This window comes from Pan troglodytes, chromosome 6 (assembly GCF_028858775.2).
Source record: "Pan troglodytes isolate AG18354 chromosome 6, NHGRI_mPanTro3-v2.0_pri, whole genome shotgun sequence".
NCBI classification, from domain to species: domain Eukaryota; kingdom Metazoa; phylum Chordata; class Mammalia; order Primates; family Hominidae; genus Pan; species Pan troglodytes.
In genome coordinates, this window is record NC_072404.2 from 112,053,797 (window position 1) to 112,073,297 (window position 19,501).

General features: G+C 55.5%; 2 protein-coding genes across 7 annotated transcripts in view; both read right to left on the bottom strand.

Annotated features, from left to right (window-relative positions):
* The window catches only part of LOC742087 (ras GTPase-activating protein 4), a 101,220-nt gene that overhangs the window by 20,681 nt on the left and 61,038 nt on the right, over positions 1-19,501 (bottom strand). For 3 of the 6 annotated variants that reach the window (XR_008536514.2, XM_001145045.7, XM_016957931.4), the window contains exons 1-5: positions 13,635-13,789; positions 8,075-8,131; positions 6,318-6,431; positions 5,738-5,799; positions 2,839-2,968 (exon numbers count right to left, since the gene is read on the bottom strand). Coding sequence is in view for 5 of the 6 variants with exons in the window: in XM_001145045.7 (XP_001145045.2) it covers positions 2,839-2,968; positions 5,738-5,799; positions 6,318-6,431; positions 8,075-8,131; positions 13,635-13,699 (428 nt within the window). In the remaining variant the exon portion in view is untranslated. Of the gene's footprint in view, positions 1-2,838; positions 2,969-5,737; positions 5,800-6,317; positions 6,432-8,074; positions 8,132-13,532; positions 13,552-13,634; positions 13,799-19,501 lie in introns of those variants that run through there. The other 3 variants (XM_003318696.6, XM_003318697.6, XM_054656189.2) reach the window with 3 other exon arrangements.
* The window catches only part of LOC100610062 (DNA-directed RNA polymerase II subunit RPB11-b2), a 51,787-nt gene continuing 49,632 nt past the window's right edge, over positions 17,347-19,501 (bottom strand). Inside the window, exon 10 of the transcript XR_010158917.1 lies at positions 17,347-17,598. The gene's annotated coding sequence lies outside the window, so the exon portion shown is untranslated. The remainder of the gene's footprint in view (positions 17,599-19,501) is intronic.

Consider the following 19,501-nt stretch of genomic DNA (forward strand, 5'->3'; position numbering starts at 1 on the left):
TCTTAGCTCACTGCAACCTCCGCCTCCCGGGTTCAAGTAATTCTCCTGCCTCAGCCTCCTGAGTAGCTGGGATTACAGGTGCCTGCCACCACGCCCAGCTAATTTTCGTATTTTTAGTAGAGATGGGGTTTCACCAGGTTGGCCAGGCTGCCCTCGAACTCCTGACCTCAGGTGATCCGCCTGCCTTGGCCTCCCAAAGTGCTGGGATTACAGGCGTGAGCCACCGCGCCTGGCCCTTTTATTCTTTTCTTTTTTTTTAAAAACAGGGTCTTGCTCTGTTGCTCAGGCTGGAGTACAGTGATGCAATCATAGCTCACTGCAGCCTCCACCTCCTGGGCTCAAGCAATCCTCCCACGTCAGCCTCCCAAGTAGCTGGCACTATAGGTGTGCCCCACCACACCTGGCTAATTTTTAAATTTTTTTGTAGAGACAGGATCTTGCTGTTGCCCAGGCTGGTCTCGAAATCCGGGCCTCAAGAGATCCTCCCACCTCTGCTTCCCAAAGCACTGGGATTACTGGAGTGAGCCACTGCACCCTGCCAGTATCCCCTACTTAGAACTCTTTGTGGAAGAACACCAAAGCCCACTCATCTTCGATATTTTAAGCCTCTCATACCTGCCTTTCTTCCCCCTCAAGACTGTCTAATAAAACCCCAACATTGAGGCTGGGTGCAGCGGCTCATTCCTATAATCCCAGCACTTTGGGAAGGTGGCTGAGGCAGGAGAATTGCTTGAACCTGGGGAGGCAGAGGTTGCAGTGAGCCAAGAAAACACCACTGCACTCCAGCCTGGGTGACAGAGCCAGACTGCCTCAAAAAAAAAAAAAAAAAAAAAAAAACACCAAAAAAAAAACAGCCCGGGTGCAGTGGCTCACGCCTGTAATCCCAGTACTTTGGGAGGCCGAGGCAGGCAGATCACCTGAGGTCAGGAGTTTGAGACCAGCCTAGCCAACATAGTGAAGTCCCGTCTCTACTAAAAATACAAAAAATTAGCCGGGCGTGGTGGTGCACACCTGTAATCCCAGCTACTAGGGAGGCTGAGGCAGGAGAATTGCTTGAACCCAGAAGGTGGAGGTTGCAGTGAGCTGAGATCGGGCCACTGCACTCCAGCCTGGATGATGGAGCGAGATTGTCTCAAAAACAAAAAACAAAAAAACCCCAAGGTTTTACTGAAATATTGAGAATCTCCCCAGAAAAAATAAGGAGGAAATGTTCTTTCTTCCTCTGCAGCAAATGGACCTTCTTAGGCTGACTTGGAATTGCAGCAGGAGTCTCATTGCTGAGGACAACGGGGGACAAGTCCCCTCACTCTGAGAGATGCCTGGACATTCCTCTCCCCTGCTAGGACTCATTAGAAGGCCAACCACTGTGGCCCCAGAGGATGGGAGAGGGGAGATTCCTGGAGAGAGGGGAGGGCCAGGGAGACATGCTTCCATGCCTCCCATCTCCGTAGGTGACGATGGGTGCCTGGGAGAAGTGGCCCCGAGGTCCCAGAGCCCAGCCACGTGTGTGAGCGGGTGCACACGTGTGCATGCCTGTCCCCCAGACAGCCTGGTGCCCGGAAAGGATAAGGATGGAGGAAGCGGGTGAGTTGGGGTGGGGCGGGGGGGAATGAATGGCAGAGGCCAGAGAGTGAGCGAGTGTGGGGGCGTGGCTGAGGCTCGGCCCAAGCCCAGACATTTTCCATCCATTTCTATTTTCCCAGGACAGAAAATAACTCCCGGGAAGCCAGAGTGAGCAACATGGGCATCATCCGACCCACACCCCTCTGCCCAAGGGAAGTCTTCCTCTTAGACAGGCTGACCCCTCAAGGGTGGGGGGAACACTGGCTCCATAGGGCTGCCTGGCTGGGGGCCACCCTCCTGCCTCACAGGCAGGGAGCGACTTGGGGAGGTGGGTTTGGAGCCGGAAGGGAAGACGCTTCTCACGGACAGAGTGTGACTCAGACCCAGGCCCAGACGGGAGTGCAGCCTGCAGCTAAAAATACCCTGGGGGTTGGGGGGTGGCCCTGTCACAGGTGACTCAGGCCCATGGAACCATCCAAACCACTGTCCCTCCTTGGGGGAACCCTCAATTTGCCCATCGGGAGATTTTCAGCAACTCTTTTCACCCCCCCAGCCCCACGAGGGACCCACTTACACACACTCCCACCAGGCCAAGTTCACACTGGCGTTAAACATAGGGAAGCCGGCCTTAGCACTGGGGGACTGAGGCTGTGTGATCAGAGTTCGGGGTCTCCTCACCCGTACCCCCTACTCCACTCCTCTGTGATGGCTCCAGTTCCTCCATGAGAACATTAGACTGTCCCTTAAGGGACATATCCCCTTGAGTGGAAATCACCCAAGAAGCATCATCAAGTCCAGAAAACCTCCCCAGACCCTCTCTTTTTTCTTTCTTTCTTTTTTTTTTTTTTTTGAGATGCAGTCTCGCTCGTCACCCAGGCTGGAGTGCAGTGGCGCCATCTCGGCTCACTGCAACCTCTGCCTCCTGGGTTCAAGACTCCTGCCTCAGCCTCCTGAGTAGCTGAGATTACAGGTGCCTGCCACCATGCCCGGCTAATTGTTGTATTTTTAGTAGAGACAGGGTCTCACCATGGTGGTCAGGCTGGTCTTGAACTCCTGGCCTCAGGTGAACCACCTGCCTTGCCCTCCCAAAGTGCTGGGATTACAGGTGTGAGACACCGTGCCTGGCGAGACCCTCTCTTGAGAGCAGGCTTTGATGGGAGGTGGCCAGCTCTGGGACCAGGAGGTAGAGGTGGGGCGAGGGGGGGCTCAGCTTCCTCACTGGGTTTCTCTAGTTGCAGGGGACCCACTGCCCGCCGCCAGGCCCCTGAGTCTCACCTGGCCTCCAGCACAGAGCAGCGTAGCCGGCAGGCCCGGGCCCCTGGCCGCACTTCCAGCCGCAGGTGGATCTCGCCCTGCACCTCCTCATCGGGGTCGACCTCCGTCAGGTGGGCCCACCCGCTGAAACCTGTGGGGTCAGCTCAGCCAGGGACCCGGCCCTGAACCCCCATACCCTCCACCCTCAGCCCCACCAGGCACCTTGAGGCACCTCCATAATCTCCTGGGAATCCCCTAGGCACCCGTGAAGCAGGGGCTGGTATCCCCAATGACAGATGGGGAAACTGAGGCTCAGCAGGTGAAGAAACAGCAGTTGGAAGAGCTGGGATTAGAATCTAAGTCAGTGACCTGGGGCCTGTGCCCTCACTATTGTGTCATTTTTGTCGTTGTTGTTTTTAGAGACAGGGTCTCACCCTGTGAGCCAGGTGTGGTGGCACATGCCTGTAATCCCAGCTCCTCAGGAGGCTGAGGCAGGAGAATTGCTTGAACTCAGATCGCGCCATTGCACTCCAGACTGGGTGACAGAGCAAGGCCCCATCTCAAAAAAAAAAAAAAAAAAAAAAAAAGATGGAGTCTTGCTATGTTGCTCAGGCTGGTCTCAAACTCCTGACCTCAAGCAATCCTCCCACCTCAGCCTCCCAAGGTGCTGAGATTATAAGCGTGGGCCGCTGTACCCAGCCAGATTCCCCATCTTAAAATGGGAAGAGAGTGGCCCTCCCCTAGGGCTGCTGGGAGGAGGGTCTGAGGCCCAGATGGAGAAGCTACAAGATTGCACCATTGCACTCCAGACTGGGTGACAGAGCAAGACCCCATCTCAAAAAAAAAAAAAAAGATGGAGTCTTGCTATGTTGCTCAGGCTGGTCTCAAACTCCTGACCTCAAGCCATCCTCCCACCTCAGCCTCCTAAGGTGCTGGGATTATAAGTGTGGGCTGCTGTACCCAGCCAGATTCCCCATCTTAAAACAGGAAGAGAGTGGCCCTCCCCTAGGGCTGCTGGGAGGAGGGTCTGAGGCCTGATGGGGAAGCTACAAGGCACCCGGAGGAATAGCCTCACTGGGGCCACTAGACCCCAGAGACGCTGGCTAAGGCTGCAGGTGGGAAAGGCCTTTGGCCTGGCAGGGGCCAAGAAGCCCCATGAGTCAGCAGAACCTGCCTCCGCCCTGCCCCCATCCCTGGCCCAGCGTCACAGACAGGAGCAGGTGTGTGTGGGGGGAAGCCAGTAAGCGGGACACAAAGGCTCTGATGGCAGTGCCCATAGCATCCAAGAACTGGTTTGAACCCTCAGAGAAGCCCAGAGAAGGCAAGAGCTGCCCAAGGTCACACACAGTGAGGCTGGCACAGGGCTGAACCCTCAAAATCATGTCTGGGCAGAGCATGGTGGTTCACACCTGTAATCCTAGCACCTTGGGGAGGCCAAGGCGGGAGGATCTGTCAAAGCCAGGAGTTCAAGACCAGCCTGGGCAACAGAGTGAGACCCCCATCTCCATTTTTTTTTTTTTTTTTTTTGAGACAGAGTCTTGCTCTGTCACCTAGGCTGGAGTGCAATGGCGCAATCTTGGCTCACTGCAACCTCTGCCTCCCAGGTTCAAGAGATTTTCCTGTCTCAGCCTCCCTAGTAGCTGGGATTACAGGTGAGTGCCACCATGCCCAGGTAATTTTTATATTTTTAGTAGAGACAGGGTTTCACCATGTTGACGAGGCTGGTCTTGAACTTCTAATCTCAAGTGAATTGCCACTGGGATTACAGGTGTGAGCCACCATGCCCGGCCTCCATCTTTGTTTTTCTTTTGGAGATGGAGTCTTGCTCTGTCATCCAGGTGGGAGTGCAATGGCGTGATCTTGACTCACTGCAACCTCCGCCTCCTGGATTCAAGTGATTCTCCTGCCTCAGCCTCCTGAGTAGCTGGGATTACAGGTGCCCACCACCACGTCCAGCTAATTTTTTGTATTTTTAGTAGAGACGGAGTTTTGCCATGTTGGCCAGGCTGGTCTTGAACTCCTGACCTCAGGTGATCCACCTGCCTCGGCCTCCCAAAGTGCTGGGATTATAGGTGTGAGCCACTGCACCCGGCCTCTATTTTATTTTTTATTTTTATTTTTTATTCATTTATTTATTTATTTTTGAGGTGGAGTCTTGCTCCGTTGCTGAGGCTGGAGTGCAGTGGCGTGATCTAGGCTTACTGCAAGCTCTGCCTCCCGGGTTCATGCCATTCTCCTGCTTCAGCCTGCCAAGTAGCTAGGACTACAGGTGCCTGCCACCAAGCCCAGCTAATTTTTTTATATTTTTAGTAGAGACAGGGTTTCACCGTGTTAGCCAGGATGGTCTCGATCTCCTGACCTCGTGATCCACCCGTCTCGGCCTCCCAAAGTACTGGGATTACAGGTGTGAGCCACCGTGCCCGGCCTTTTTTTTTTTAAAAAAAACTATATAAAAATTGTAAAAACAATAACACAAAGCAATGTCTGCATCCCAGAAATAATTGAAAGGGATCTCCAGCCTGGACTGGCTCTAGGCCAACCCTTCAGACTTAGGACACAGTAGTACTAGGGCCCAGATGGAGGCGACCCCATGGGTTACAGAAGGAGCTGGCCTGATTTGGAGAAGGGGTCCCTATGCTTCAGCAATAGAGTGTAAGGCGGCCCCTTCTTCTGCCAGCAGAGGCCTCAGATTCCACCCATAGCAGCCCCTCTTCACCCTAGGGAAGAGGCAGTAACAACCAGGCTTGGGAACATGCTGCAGAACAGAGGCCAGGAGTACAGAACGTGGCCCCGGCTTCTGGGGAGAGTAGAAATGGCTTTCCCTGAGCAGGAGACCAGACGGAGCCTAGAGGGGAGGTCTCCGAGTGGGAGGGAGGCCAGGGACTGGGCAGACCAGTGCGGGAGGGAAGGGAGAACTTACCCTTAGGGTGAGAGGCTATGGTGTCCCTTGTAAGGCAGACCTTTCCGATAACGTCGTCCCGGCTAGAGGAGGGAGATGGAGGCAGAGCTGGGCAGGGCTTCAGTATCTGCCCTCTGGGACCTCCCACCAAGTTCAGGGCCCCCCCGGGGGGAGCAGGGTGGTGGACACCGCTGTCATTTCCAGAGTAACCCAACAGAGCTGGACCTGTGGCCCTTCTGTAGGCTGTGGGTTCTGGACCCTCTAGGGGGATGTGATAGGTTTCTCACATGCCCACACATGCCAAGCTCACACTCTCTGGGTGCCCATCTCACAGCTCACACCTGCACGCACACGTGTAGTCCATGCACACTTGTGCCTGCATGCCTGCACACACACGTGTGTATGTGGCGCATGCACCATGGAGCCACGCATGTGCACACCCACACGCTCAAGCCTTTCGCCCTCCCAGGCCCCCAGGCTCTGCCTCCCTCCAGGCTGCAAAGAGGATGCCAAAAAGGACCCAGGAGTCCTGGTGGTGAAATGGGCCAGAGAGCAATCAGATGGCCAGGTCTGGGTCCCAGCTGGAGAGGGGGGCACTCACCTGAGGGCATCCTCATCCATGACGTAGAAAGCCACAGCGTGGAAGGTGGGCGGCAGGTGCACTTGGTACTCCTCACCCCAGAAGGGGCACAGGGTCTTCCACACTGTGGCTGTCCTGCAGGAGAGAACCCTCAGCATGTGCCCAGGCCACTCCCAGGCCCTGGGCTGGGACCTTCCTTGTATCTCCCCCTACCCCTATAACAACTGGCTCTGCCACTGATGTGTTTTCCCTGTGCCAGACCCTACTGTTCACCACCAATCACTACCCCCTGACATTCCTCTCTGCTCTGGACGGGGCACAGGGCTGCCTCTCTCTGGCTGTTATTTATTTTATTTTATTTTTTTGAGACGGAGTCTCGCTCTGTCGCCCAGGCTAGAGTGCAGTGGCGTCATCTCGGCTCACTGCAACCTCTGCCTCCCAGGTTCAAGCAATTCTCCCTGCCTCAGCTTCCTGAGTAGCTGGGATTACAGACGCCTGCCACCATGCCCCGCTAATTTTGTCATTTTAGTAGAGACAGGGTTTCACCCTGTTGGCCAGGCTGCTCTCGAACTCCTGACCTCAGGTGATCTGCCCGCCTCGGACTTCCAAAGTGCTGGGATGACAGGCATGAGCCACCGTGCCCAGCCTCTCCAGCTGTTTTACATTTGGGGAAACTGAGATCACAGTTGGCAGGCATTGGCCTCAGGTCACAGGGTAGCTGCCTCAGGGAGACTGCTGAGCCTGGCCTCACATCCTCACCCAGCTCTGGTCAACGCCCTGTGGATCAGAGCCTTCAACTCATGGGACTCAGTGGGCTAGCGGGTGGGGAGATGCTGAAGCCCCCAGGGACCCAGATGAAAGTTCAGGGGACCACCTCATGCCAACCACTTCTCAGGTCATCTGCTTCCCTTCTGTATCAAGAGCATCAGAGCCATCACACCCCTCTCCCTCTTGCTGCCTGTGGTTTGCAGACCCTCGAGAAAGGCTGGGAGCCTGCTTGCAGGTGGGGAAGGACTGGGAATTTGGTGGCCTTGGCTCCGAGTAGGCCACGGGCACTCAGGTGGGCAGAACAGTAGGGTAGCTCTGGCCATGAACTTGGAAGCAGGAGTCTGGGTGAAGGAAGGGAGAGGACAGCAAAGACCCTGCCCAGAGATCATGGGGACCATGGAGGAAGGGACATCCAGAGGAAGTGACTCTTCAGGGTGCAGGCTGGGGTTGCCCAGCCTCGAGGGATATTACTATGGGACTCTCAGGGGACAGGACCCAAGTTAGAGCCAGGACCAGGGAGGGGAAGGGAGCTCAGGCTCTGGGATGGCCAGACTTGGGCTCCAGTGTGGCTCTGCCACTTTTACTAGGCATGTGACCTTGGCCAGGGTAGTTAGTCTCCCTGAGCCTCAGTTTCCTTGTCTGTAAATGGGGTCTAATGATATCATATCTCGTTAATTGCAAGAACTAAACGGGCTGGAAAAGGGCTGGCTCCACAAATGAGAGTTGTTGTTACAAATCGTCAGCATCTGTCTCTCCCGGAGGTTGTGGTGATTGCAAAGATGAACAGAGTCCGGTGAGAGGCCCTTGGCCAGGCCAGTTCCCTGAAGGTCTTTCTCGTCTCCTAGCTGGGGTGTCAGGGCGAGGTGGGGAATCCCAGGCAGGGGACCAGGTGCTCCAAGCCCCCTCCCATCTCCGTACAAAATTCACAACAAAATTCACACCCCTTTGCGGGGAGAGCGCGGGCCGATGAGAGGCTGAGCGCCCCTCGGTCCTGGGGGTGGGGGCGGTACCTGATGATGGGCTCATTGTCCACCTTCACGATGCAGTAGGGGTCACTGCTGCCGGTGCTGCAAGACAAATAGGCAGGGGCGGGGCTGGAGGGCGGGATCGGGGCGGGGACTCGCGGCACGCTCCTTCCTCTTTTGGCCCCTCGGGAGGAGTGCGGGGGAAGACAGCGGAGGCTGAGTCTCCGCGTCCTGGTTTGGAGACCGCAGGCTCCTCCGGCCAAACACGGGTCCCCGCCCTCAGCCCGGGAGCGGATGGTGAGGGAAGGGCAGGAACCCGCACCAGGGCTCCCCTTTCGCGGGCAGGGGTGGGAGTAGATGGAGGGAGAGTTGTGGGGGAGGGAGAAGGAGGGGGAGGAGACAGGGATGGGTAGAGAGAGAAAGGAGAAAAAAGGAGGGGGAAGGAGGAAGGGGAGAGACTGGGAGAGGGACAGAGGGAGGGGCAGAAAGGGAAGGGTCGGACAGGGAGGTGAGAGAGAGGGAAGAGGAGACAGAGGGAGGGGGCTGAGAGGGAGGAGGAGAGAGGTGGGGGTTAAGAGGGAAGGGGGATGATAGGGAGGGGGAGAGAGAGGGAGGAGAGTAAGAGGGAGGGAGTTAAGAGGGAGGGGGAGACTGAGGGGGTGAGAGAGGGGGGAGAGAGAGAAGGGGAGAGAGGGAGGAGAGTAAGAGGGAGGAGAGTAAGAGGGAGGGGGAGACTGAGTGAGGGGGTGAGAGGGAGGGGGAGAGAGGGAGGAGAGTAAGAGGGAGGGAGTAAAGAGGGAGGGGGAGACTGAGGGAGGGGGTGAGAGGGAGGGGTAGAGAGGGAGAGGGGAAAGACAGGGAGGGGAGGGAGAGGGACAGAGGGAGGGGGTACTGGAAACCTCCTGTTCCTCCCGCAGGGGATAGAATGTTCCTCCTTTCTATGCCCTCCTACCCCATCCCTGCCTCCCCCCAAAACAGCTCCAAGCAACAGCCCCAGGCAAGCTCCTGGGACCCCTACCCTCCACACCAAAGTCGATCCCCTTACTCTCCCTGGAGCCTTTGCTCCTGCTCTCCCTAACACCGACACTGCTGTCCCTCCTGCCCAGTTGGCCTTCAGCCCTGCCAGAGCCCTCCCTCGCCCCAGGACAGGACGGGGAGGAAGCCCTCCCTGGACTCACACTGCCTGCCCACTTCATCCAGCCTGGTAGTGATCAGCTGCCTCCCACCTGCTCTGAGCTACCTGGGGGTGGGGAGCATGCCTGTGTCCCCAGGGCCCCCACAGGGCTTGGCACAAGACAGGCAGCCCATGAGTGTTTGCCGAATGAACAGACGAATGAATGAACTGATGAGTGAATGAATGAATAAATGTAACAGCTATCTGGGGAAAGAGGGATGGGGGAAGGCAAACACGCGCTCAGTTCCAAGGGTCTCAGGTGTTGGGGGGCTCCTGGGGCTGGGAGAGGCCTGCAGCCAGGCCTAGGGCTGGTACTGGGTAAAAGTGGGGAAGTGAGGGCTGTCTCTAGAGCTGTTCCTCCAGTGAGTGTCCATAAAAAGGAAGTGTGTTTCTATGGTGGAGGGTGGGGAATTCCAAGCTCTGCTTCCCTTCTCAAAAGGGGCTCTTCCGGCAGAGGAAGGCATTTGGGGCCAACAGCTCCAGAAGCTCCTGGACACAGACAGGAAATGTCTGCCAAGACTCAGTTTTCCTACCTATAAAGTGGGAAGTGTAACCCCGGCTCACAAGGGAGCTTCCCTGGGTCCTGAGACGATAGAGAAGGTCTTGGAGGTGCTCAGTAAATGTTAGCACTGCCTGCATCTCTGACTGTAACCTCCCCCTGCCATCATTTGAGAGCCCCTGCCTCCTGGCCAGGTGTGGTGGCTCACACCTGTAATCCCAGCACTTTGGGAGGCCGAGGTGGGCAGATCATGTGAGGCCAGGAGTTCCAGACCAGCCTGGCCAACATGGTGAAACCCCGTCTCTACAAAAAATACAAAAATTAGCCGAATGTAGTGGTGGTGTACAACTGTAATCCCAGCTACTGGGGAGGCTGAGGTAGGAGAATCCCTTGAACCCCGGAGGAGGAGGTTGCAGTGAACCAAGATCACGCCACTGCACTCCAGCCTGGGCAACAGAGCAAGACTCTGTCTCAGAAATAAATAAAATAAAATAAAGAGCCCCCCCGCTCCAGGGAGCCCCCTGTGAATACCCCAGCTTGCATCCCATCAACCCAAAGCCAGGGGACTCCAGGTGCTAAGAAATCAGGCCTCTGAACACCCCAGGTGCTGGGCTGGGCTGCAGGATCCAGGAGCCATACAAGGAGCTCAGAGGAGGCAGGGAGAGGTCAGTACTGACTGAGGCAACAGGGGACCTCCGTGGGCTGTCCCCCACTACTGGGCTGCTACTGCTTCCAAAGGCCTGGAAGCAGGACCCGAGTCCTGGTATGCAAGGACTGTGAAGAGCTGGGTGGCTGGATCAGAGGTGGGGCAAGAGGACGGTATTGAGAGCAGGCTGAGGCCAGATTTAAGGACCTGGGCCCAACCATGGTCCCCAGTGGGCTGCTGGGACCCAAGCCCTGCCCAGTTCCTTCTTCGCTAGTGTTGAGGCGCCTAGGCTGCCCACCTCTCTCATTTCTCCTTTCCCCAGCCAGTTGCCACTGGCCCTGTCTGGCTACTTTCGGGGCCTCTATATTTAGGGCCTTGGCAGTTTCTAGGCTGTGGAAGGAGGAAGATCAGGGAAAACCCCGAAATAGCCTTGGGCCAGTCCCCAAGGCCACTTGGTGTGGGAGGCAGTGGGTCACTGGTCATCGTGAGACTTGGCTCATGCCTAGGTACGTGGGGATGAGAGACAGTGGGAAGAGGCAGGGCAGGAACAGGCAGGCTCTGAAAGCTAGCAGTGATGGGGAATGCAGCTGCGCTCTGTGCCCTTTAGAGGAATAAAAACCCATGAGTAGAAGTGGCAGGAAGGCAGCTGGCAGCTGTGTGAGGACAGCTTCCTCCTTGGAACTGTCTCAGTCAAGATGAGCCACTATGAGAGGTGGTAAGCTCCCCGTCCTCAGAAGTATGCAAGCCCTGGCTGGAGGAGATGCTACTCAGAAGATAGGCGGGGTGCTGGTGAGGCACAGTGGAACTCCAGTACTCAGTGAGGGCCTCCCATGATCTCCAAACCCCTGCCCGACTCTGCAGCCAAATGCTTTGCATAGGATTTCCGAGGCTCAGTCTCACTGAGCCCAGCCGCAAGCTTACAGCTGCGGACAGGCTAGAATTCTCAGCCTGTCGGCAGCAAAGGCAATCTGAATCCCGACTTCTCTACCTACCCTCTTGGCAAGTGGCTTTCACTTCCTGAGCCTCAGTTTCCCAATGTGCAAACCGAGGATGTCTATCTTATAAAGCTAAGAAGAGGATTAAGTGGGGGAAGTCCTCAACACCTCTTATTCTCCCTACTATGGACCCAGTGCCAGGATGAATGAGTCACAGTCCCTGCCCTCACAGTCAGCTGGGACAGGCACCACTTGACGGAGGAACTGCCACACCAGGGGCTTCCTCCTGCCACCCAGAGTGCTGGGGGGCGAGACCAGGAGCCAGGAACTCTGCCCAAGTGCACCAGGGAATGCCCTGGAGAGGAGAAGTTTGAGAGGAGTCCTGAAGATTGAATAGGAGTTTTCTGGAGGACTGAAGTGGAGTGCTTGAAGGCAGAAGTCCCCACACATGGGCGAAAGCAGAGATGTGAAGGGTAGTAGCCCAAATGTGAGGGACTGTTTATGGGATGGTTTAAGAGGCGGCTGACAGGTCAGAGCTGTGTATGCAAGCCACAGGGGAAGATGGGGGGTTGCAAAGGAGACGTGAGTAGGGCAGGCAGGGGGGCAGGGTGAGGATCGAGATTCCAAGGCACCCCTCCACTGTAGATGGAACCCCTTTGCCCAGAGGCAAAGCACTGAGCAGGGAACCAGGCACTGGGCTCCCAGGTGGGCATACTCCAAGAGCTTTGCTGCCCTGGGCTGGAGAGAGCCTGGAGCCAGGCACTAGGGCCAGCTGCTGTGGGGATGAGGAGGGAGGCGACAGACAGAGGGGCTGCTCCTCCCAGCTGCCACCAGCCAGAAGAGGCCAAGATGACCTAGTTCCTAGTGCCAGTGGTGGCAGGGGGTGGGGGATGCTTAAAGGCTGGGCCTGGAGGCTGAGACCCTTCTCAGAGCTCCTCTGCCTTCCCAGCCCACAGACCTCACTGCCAGCTCCCACTCCACCTCCCTCCAAGCCTCCAAGCACAGAAACCCACCTAGGGATGCCCACCGCCTTCCCTTCCCCATTGTCATGGTAACTGCTGAGCTGGGCCTCATCAGACCCAGGGGGCCTGGAACTGGCACTGCTCTCGGTGGTGGCGCGCTGAGCTTGCTGGGAAGCTCACAGGGGCCACCATACATATGTGTGAGCAGAGTGCCTGCCCCCCACCCTGCTCCACCCCCTCGCCCATGCTAGCCACTTCTCTGCATCCAGGAGCCCGGGGCGCCCAAGGGGTGGGGAACTGCAGCTCCGCAGACTTTGGACTCTGTTTCCTCCAGGCTCCCCTTTTCCCCCTCCCACCCTCCTCCTCCAGGCAGCCAGTGCCCCTTGACCTTTGAGCTTTCCCCCTCTTCCTCTAGAGGGATTTCAACCCCTAGTTTAAAGAGGGGAAACTGAGGCTCTAGGAGCAGGGAGCTGCCTAAACCCTGTACATGAGGAAGGTGGTGGCAAGACCAAGATGGGGGGCCAGGGGTCAGGCAGCTCAGCCCTGGGACCTACTGAGAAGAGTGGAACAAGGGGCCCCTGAAACCTCCCAAAATCGAGCCAGGGACCAGGGGAATCCCCAGATGTCAGTGCCTGTTAGAAGCCCTAGACTCAAGACCCTGCTCTGCCTGCCACTTGGAGCCAGCATTTCACTTCTCTGATCCTCAGTTTTCTCATCTGTAAAATGGAACGGTGAGAACTGCCTTTCGGGGTGGTTGCGAGGATTAACGGGATGGCTCAGGTGTAAAGCCCAAGGCACAAGCGACAGTTACTACCCTCCTTCCCTCCCCCACAGTCCTGCACCTGTCCTGGCCTCCTGACCTGTTCTCACTTTTCATGCCAGTCCCTCCTACCCGAGTGCACAGCAGGAAGCCCGGGGACAGCCCCTGGGCCCCAGCATGTGCTTCAGGTGCACACTCCGGGGCATTAAGGGCTCTGGAACTACTGAGGAAGACCCTTCCTTTGCGGGGGACACCCCACCCCCTCCAACCCCACCCCGGGGGCAGATCACCAAGACGTCTCCCCTGGCATGTCACCAGGCTCCAGCTCCTGTCGTATCAAAGCCCCTTCCCCTCATGAGCCGCGGATCGCTGACAAATTCTCGCCCCCTCCCTAGTTCCCAGGCCCCAGCCCCCAGCCCTCGGTGACACTTCCCCCCCCCCCGGTTGTCACCCCGTCTGGTGCTCGCAGAAAATGTCACTGTCCCCATTTTCCCCGCCGATCCCCCACCACGGCCGCACTCCCGCACCCTCTCCGCTGCTCTTGTGGGTGGACCCCGGAAAGGTCAGGCGTCCTGGGGGGCAGTGCCCCTCCCCGGAAAGTTGGGGCTCCCACCCCCGGCCGCGCTCACATGTCCTTGGCTGGCAGGTTCTTCCCCTCCACGATGCGGATGTACAGCGAGCTGCGCTTGGCCATCGCGGGGTCCCGGCTCGGGGGAAGCCAGACACCGGGGTCCGGGGTGGCGGGCGGCGGGCGCTGGACTGGCCGCCGCAGGTGGGGCGGGCCGGGGAGGAGGCGGGGGCGGGGGCGGGGCGGCGGGGGCGGGGCTTCGCTGCCACTCCACTCACCCCGCCCCCGCCCCACGTGCGGGGGACACTGCGCCCGGGCCGGCCAATCCGCGACCGGGGTTCCCCAGGGCGGGGAGGGGCCGGCCGGGGCCGCAGCTCTCATTGGCCGTCTGGGGCGTGAGGGGCGGGGCCTGTGAGGAGGCGCTGACGCTCGCCGGGCAGCCGGCGCGGTGGCTCGAGGGGGGCGCCCCTGGAGGAGCGGGTGGGGGACACTGCAACCTCCACCTCCCGGTTTCAAGCAATTCTTCTGTCTCAGCCTCCCAAGTAGCTGGGATTGCAGATGCGCGCCACCACGCCCAGCTAATTTTTGTATTTTCGGTAGATACAGGGTTTCACCATGTTGGCCAGGCTGGTCTTGAACTCTTGACCTCGGTAATCTGCCCACCTCGGCCTCCCAAAGTGCTGGGAATACAGGCATGAGCCATCGTGCCTGTTTTTATGTTTTTTAGAATCAGAAGAAAAAAAAATACCTATATATATATATTTTTTCGAAACAGGGTCTTACTCTGTTGCCCAGGCCAGTCTAATTTCAAATTCATGACTGTGCACCCCAAGTGGGGTTGATTGGTTGGTTTGTGTGTGTGTGTATGTATGTATGTATGTATGTATGTATGTATGTATGTATGCATTTGAAACAGGGTCTTGATCTGTTGGCTGAAGTGCAGTGGTGCAATCATAGCTCACTGCAGCCTCAATCTCCTGGGTTCAAGCAATCCTACCACCTCAGCCTCCCATGTAGCTGGGACTACAGATGCATACCACCACGACTGGCTAATTTTTTTTATTTTTAGTAGAAATGGGGGGGGGGGGGGTCTCATTATGTTGCCCAGGCTGGTCTAGAACTCCTGGCCTCAAGTTATCCTCCTGCCTTGGCCTCCCAAAGGGCTGGGACCACAGATGTGAGCCACCATGCCTAGTCAAACAGGAGTATAATAGTAATGAATATGTAATAATGAATCTGGCCTGACTGGTATCAGTCAGTCTTTATGCCAAAACAGTTGTAAAATACACATTTGAATACTTTTTTTTTTTTTTTTTTTTTTTTGAGGTGGAGTCTCGCTCTATCACCCAGGCTGGAGTGCAGTAGCGCAATCTCAGCTCACTGCAACCTCTGCCTCCCTGACTCAAGGCATTCTCCTGCCTCAGCCTCCCGAGTAGCCAGAGCTTCAGGGACCTGCCACCACGCCTGGGTAATTTCTATATTTTTAGTAGAGATGGAGTTTCACCAGGTTGGCCAGGCTGGCCTCAAACTCCTGACCTCAGGTGAGCTGCCCACTTCAGTCTCCCAGAGTGTTAGGATTACAGGCATGAGCCACCGTGCCTAGCCGTATTTGAATATCTTAACACATATAAGTCAAACATGCCTAGGGCTCACAAAAGTTACAGTGCATCCTGGCACAGGAGAGGAGGCAGCTCTTGAGTTTCAGTGCATGCTTTTGATATTCACTATAGGTCAATGTCGTTGAAAGAAAAAGTGTTTGAGGCTGGGCACAGCGGCTCACGCCTATAATCCCAGCACTTTGGGAGGCTTGAGATGGGAGGATCACTTGAGGCCAGGAGTTCAAGCCCAGCCAGGGCAACATAATGAGACCCCCCCCCACCCTTGCTACAAAAAATAAAAATATTAGCCAGGCATGGTAGTGTGTGTCTGTAGTTCGAGCTACTCAGAAAGCCGAGGCAGGAAGATTGCTTGAGCCTAGGAGGGGAGGCTGCAGTGAGGTATGATCGCACCACTGCACTCCAGCGTGGGCGACAGAGCAAAACTCTGTCTCCAAAAACAAAAACAAAAACAAGGCCAGGCGTGGTGGCTCACACCTGTAATCCCAGCACTTTGGGAGGCCAAGGTGGGTGGATCACCTGCGGTCAGGAGTTCGAGACCAGCCTGGCCAACATGGCGAAACCCCATATCTACTAAAAATACAAAAATTAGCCGGGCGTGGTGGCAGGCGCCTGTAATCCCAGCTACTCTGGAGGCTGAGGCAAGAGAATTGCTTGAGAACCCGGGAGGCAAGAGAACCCAGGAGGCAGAGGTTGCAGTGAGCCAAGTTCGCACCATTGCACTCTAGCCTGGGTGACAAGAGTGAAACTCAGTCTCAACAAACAAACAAACAAACAAAAAAAGCAAGGAAGGAAATTCTTACACATGCTAAAAGATGGATGAAACTTGAAGACATAATGCTAAGTGAAATGAGCCAGTTAGAAAGACAAATAGTGGTTGCTTCCACCTATGGGAGGTATCTGGAATAGTACAATTCACAGAAGCAGAAAGGAGAGTAGAAGTTTTTCAGGGGCTGGAGCGGGGCAGGGAAAGCGAGTTGTTTGTTGAGTGTAGGGTTTCAGTATTGCAAGGTGAAAAAGTTCTAGAGCTCTATTGCACAATGATGTGCATATAGTTAATACTACTGTGCTGTCCACTTAAAAATAGTGAAGATGGGCCAGGGGCGGTGGCTCACGCCTGGAATCCCAGCACTTTGGGAGGCCGAGGTGCGTGGATCGCCTGAGGTCAGGAGTTTGAGACCAGCCTGGCCAACATGGTGAAACTCTGTCTCTACTAAAAATATAAAAATTAGCTGGGCGTGGTGGTGCACGTCTGTAGTCCTAGCTATTCAGGAGGCTGAGGCGGGGAGAATCGCTTGAATCTGGGAGGAGGTTGCGGTGAGCTGAGATGGCACCACTGTACTCCAGCCTGAGCGACAGAGAGAGACCTCGTCAAAAAAAAAAAAAGCTTAAGATGGGCTGGGTGCGGTGACTCATGCCTGTAATCCCAGCACTTTGGGAGGCTGAGGCAGGCAGATCACTTGAGCTCAGGAGTTCAAGACCAGCCTGGGCAACATGATAAAATTTTAAAAAATAAAGAAATAAGGCCAGGCGCGGTGGCTCACACCTGTAATCCCAGCACTTTGGGAGGCCGAGGCGGGAGGATCACTTGAGGTCAGTAGTTGGAGACCATCCTGGCCAACATGGTGAAACCCCATCTCTACTAAAAATACAAAGATTACCTGGGCGTGGTGGTGCACACCTGTAGTCCCACTGCTCGGGAGGCTGAGGCAGGAGAATCACTTGAACCCGGGAGGCGGAGCTTGCAGTGAGACCAGATGGCGCCACAGCACTCCAGGCTGGAGACACAGTGAGACTCCGTCTCAAAATAATAATAATAAATAAATAAAATAGTTAAGATGGTAAGCCTTATGTGTTTTTTACCAGAATAAAAAAAATGCACCCATACCCCAACTTTTTAATATATTTTGGCCATATAAAACAATTGAAAAGAATTTTATAACAACTTTCAAAGCGGTTTGGGGGCAAGTAACTCATTTGATTTGCTCCTGGCCTTGACTTCTCTACCAACATCATGCATTCTTGAGAATCTTAGGATTCTTCCAAAGTGAGAAAATGTGACCTACAAATTGTTTTCATGCGCAGTGATGCATTTTGAAATACTAAATTTAACAATGGATGAAACTGACATAAAGTTATATTTAGAAGACATTTCAGTAAACATTTACTATTTTTTAATGTTGCAGTTTTAATATTTTGGAGCCAAAGCATTTCCCCCTCTTAAACCTCGAGGAGTTTTAGGAGCTGGAGGCCTCACACCTCTCCTGGAAAAAATTGTCCCCGCCCTAAGGAAGGACTCCTGAGCCACCTTCCGTCCTCACCCATCAGACTCTGACAGTGGCTTCTGGTGGCTGTCCTGCTGTGCCATGGCCCAGAGCCCCCAGAGAGGACTTTGGGAGGAGACAGGTCCTGGAAGAATGAGACCGAAGGCATTGCTGGAGGAAGAAGGAGAAGCCCAGAAAACTGGATAGGAGGCAGGAGCAGGGGATGAGGAGGAAGCTGGGTGGCAGGTGCAGAGGGTGGCAAGGGCGGCCCTCTCCGAAGGCCAGAGGAGTCCAGCTGTGAACCCGCAAAAGCTGGGCACAGGAGCCAGGGACACAAGGATCCCTGGCAGGCTCTGGGCCAAGTGACAGCTGTATGTTAAGAAGTCCTGGCCGGGAGCGGTGGCTCATGCCTGTAATCCCAGCACTTTGGGAGGCCAAGGCAGGTGGATCACGAGGTCAGGAGTTCAAGACCAGCCCGGCCAAGATGATGAAACCCCGTCTCTACTAAAAATACAAAAATTAACCCGAAATGTTATTGCTTGCCTGTAATCCCAGCTACTCAGGAGGCTGAGGCAGAGAATCGCTTGAACCCGGGAAGCAGAGGTTGCAGTGAGTCGAGATCATGCCACTGCACTGTAGCCTGGGCAACAGAGCAAGACTCTGTCTCAAAAACAAAAAAAATCCTGGCTAGCCAGAGGGGCAGGCTGGGAGTCATCAGAGGCCAGATGGGGCTCTATCCCCAGCTTCCCCCTACCCCACCAATCTTGACACTCCTACTGCACCATTTAGACAGATACCATTGAATAACAGTTTTAAAGCCAAGGTCCACAGGCTGGGCTTGGTGGCTCAATGCCTGTCATCCCAGCACTTTGGGAGGCCACGGCAAAGGATCGCTTGAAGCCTGGAGTTCAAGACCAGCCTAGGCTACATAGCGAGACCCTGCCTTTACTAAAAATAAAAAAATTAGCCAGGCATGGTGGTGCACACCTGTAGTCCCAGCTACTCAAGAGGCAGAGGTGGGAGGATCGCTTGAGCTCAGAGGTCACGGCTGCAGTGAGCTGTGATTGTGCCACTGCACTCCAGCCTGAGTGATAGAGAAAGACCCTGTCTCCAAAAACAAAAAGCAAAAACCACAAAAAAACGAGGTCCACAGTGAAGATCGCAGGTTCTGGAGCCAGACAATTGAGTTCAAATCCTACCTCCACTGCTATGATAGGAGCTGCTGTGTGACTGGGCCAGTTATTCAACCTCTCTGGGCTTCATCTGCCTAATCTGTAGAGTGGGGCAATGGTGGCTGCACCCCGCAGAGTGGCTGGGAACAGAGTGTGCTGGTGAGCCACTTGGTCACCAGACTGCAGAGGGCACCTCCCTGGGGCAAGCACTCAGGACATCCTCACGTTAATCCCCAGAAGCAGAGGAGCAGGGCTGTTCTTACCATCCACCCCCTACCCCCCGCTATTTTTTTTTTTGAGACGGAGTTTCGCTCCGTGGCCCAGGCTGGAGTGCAATGGCGCAATCTCGGCTCACTACAACCTCCACCTCCCGGGTTCAAGTGATTCTCCTGCCTCAGCCTCCCGAGTAGCTGGAATTACAGGTGTGTGCAACTACACCCTGCTAATTTTTGTATTTTTAGTAGAGACAGGGTTTTGCCAAATTGGCCAGGCTGGTCTTGAACTTCTGACCTCAAGTGATGCGCCTGCCTCAGCCTCCCAAAGTGCTGGGATTACAGGCATGAGCCACTGTGCCCTGCTAATTTTTGTATTTTTAGTAGAGACAGGGTTTCACCATGTTGGCCAGGCTGGTCTTGAACTCCTGACCTCAAGTCATCCACCCGCCTCGGCCTCCCAAAACGCTAGGACTACAGGCATGAGCCACCATGCCCAGCCTCACCATCCCCCTTTCATGGATGCAGAAATCATGGACTGAACCCTTAACTCTGCACCGGCCAGCCTCAACACACCAGGTCCTCACCAAGGACTCCAGGACTAGATGCTGGTGTCCTGTCCACTTCATAGATAAGGAGCTGCAAAGTCACAATGACAAATTCA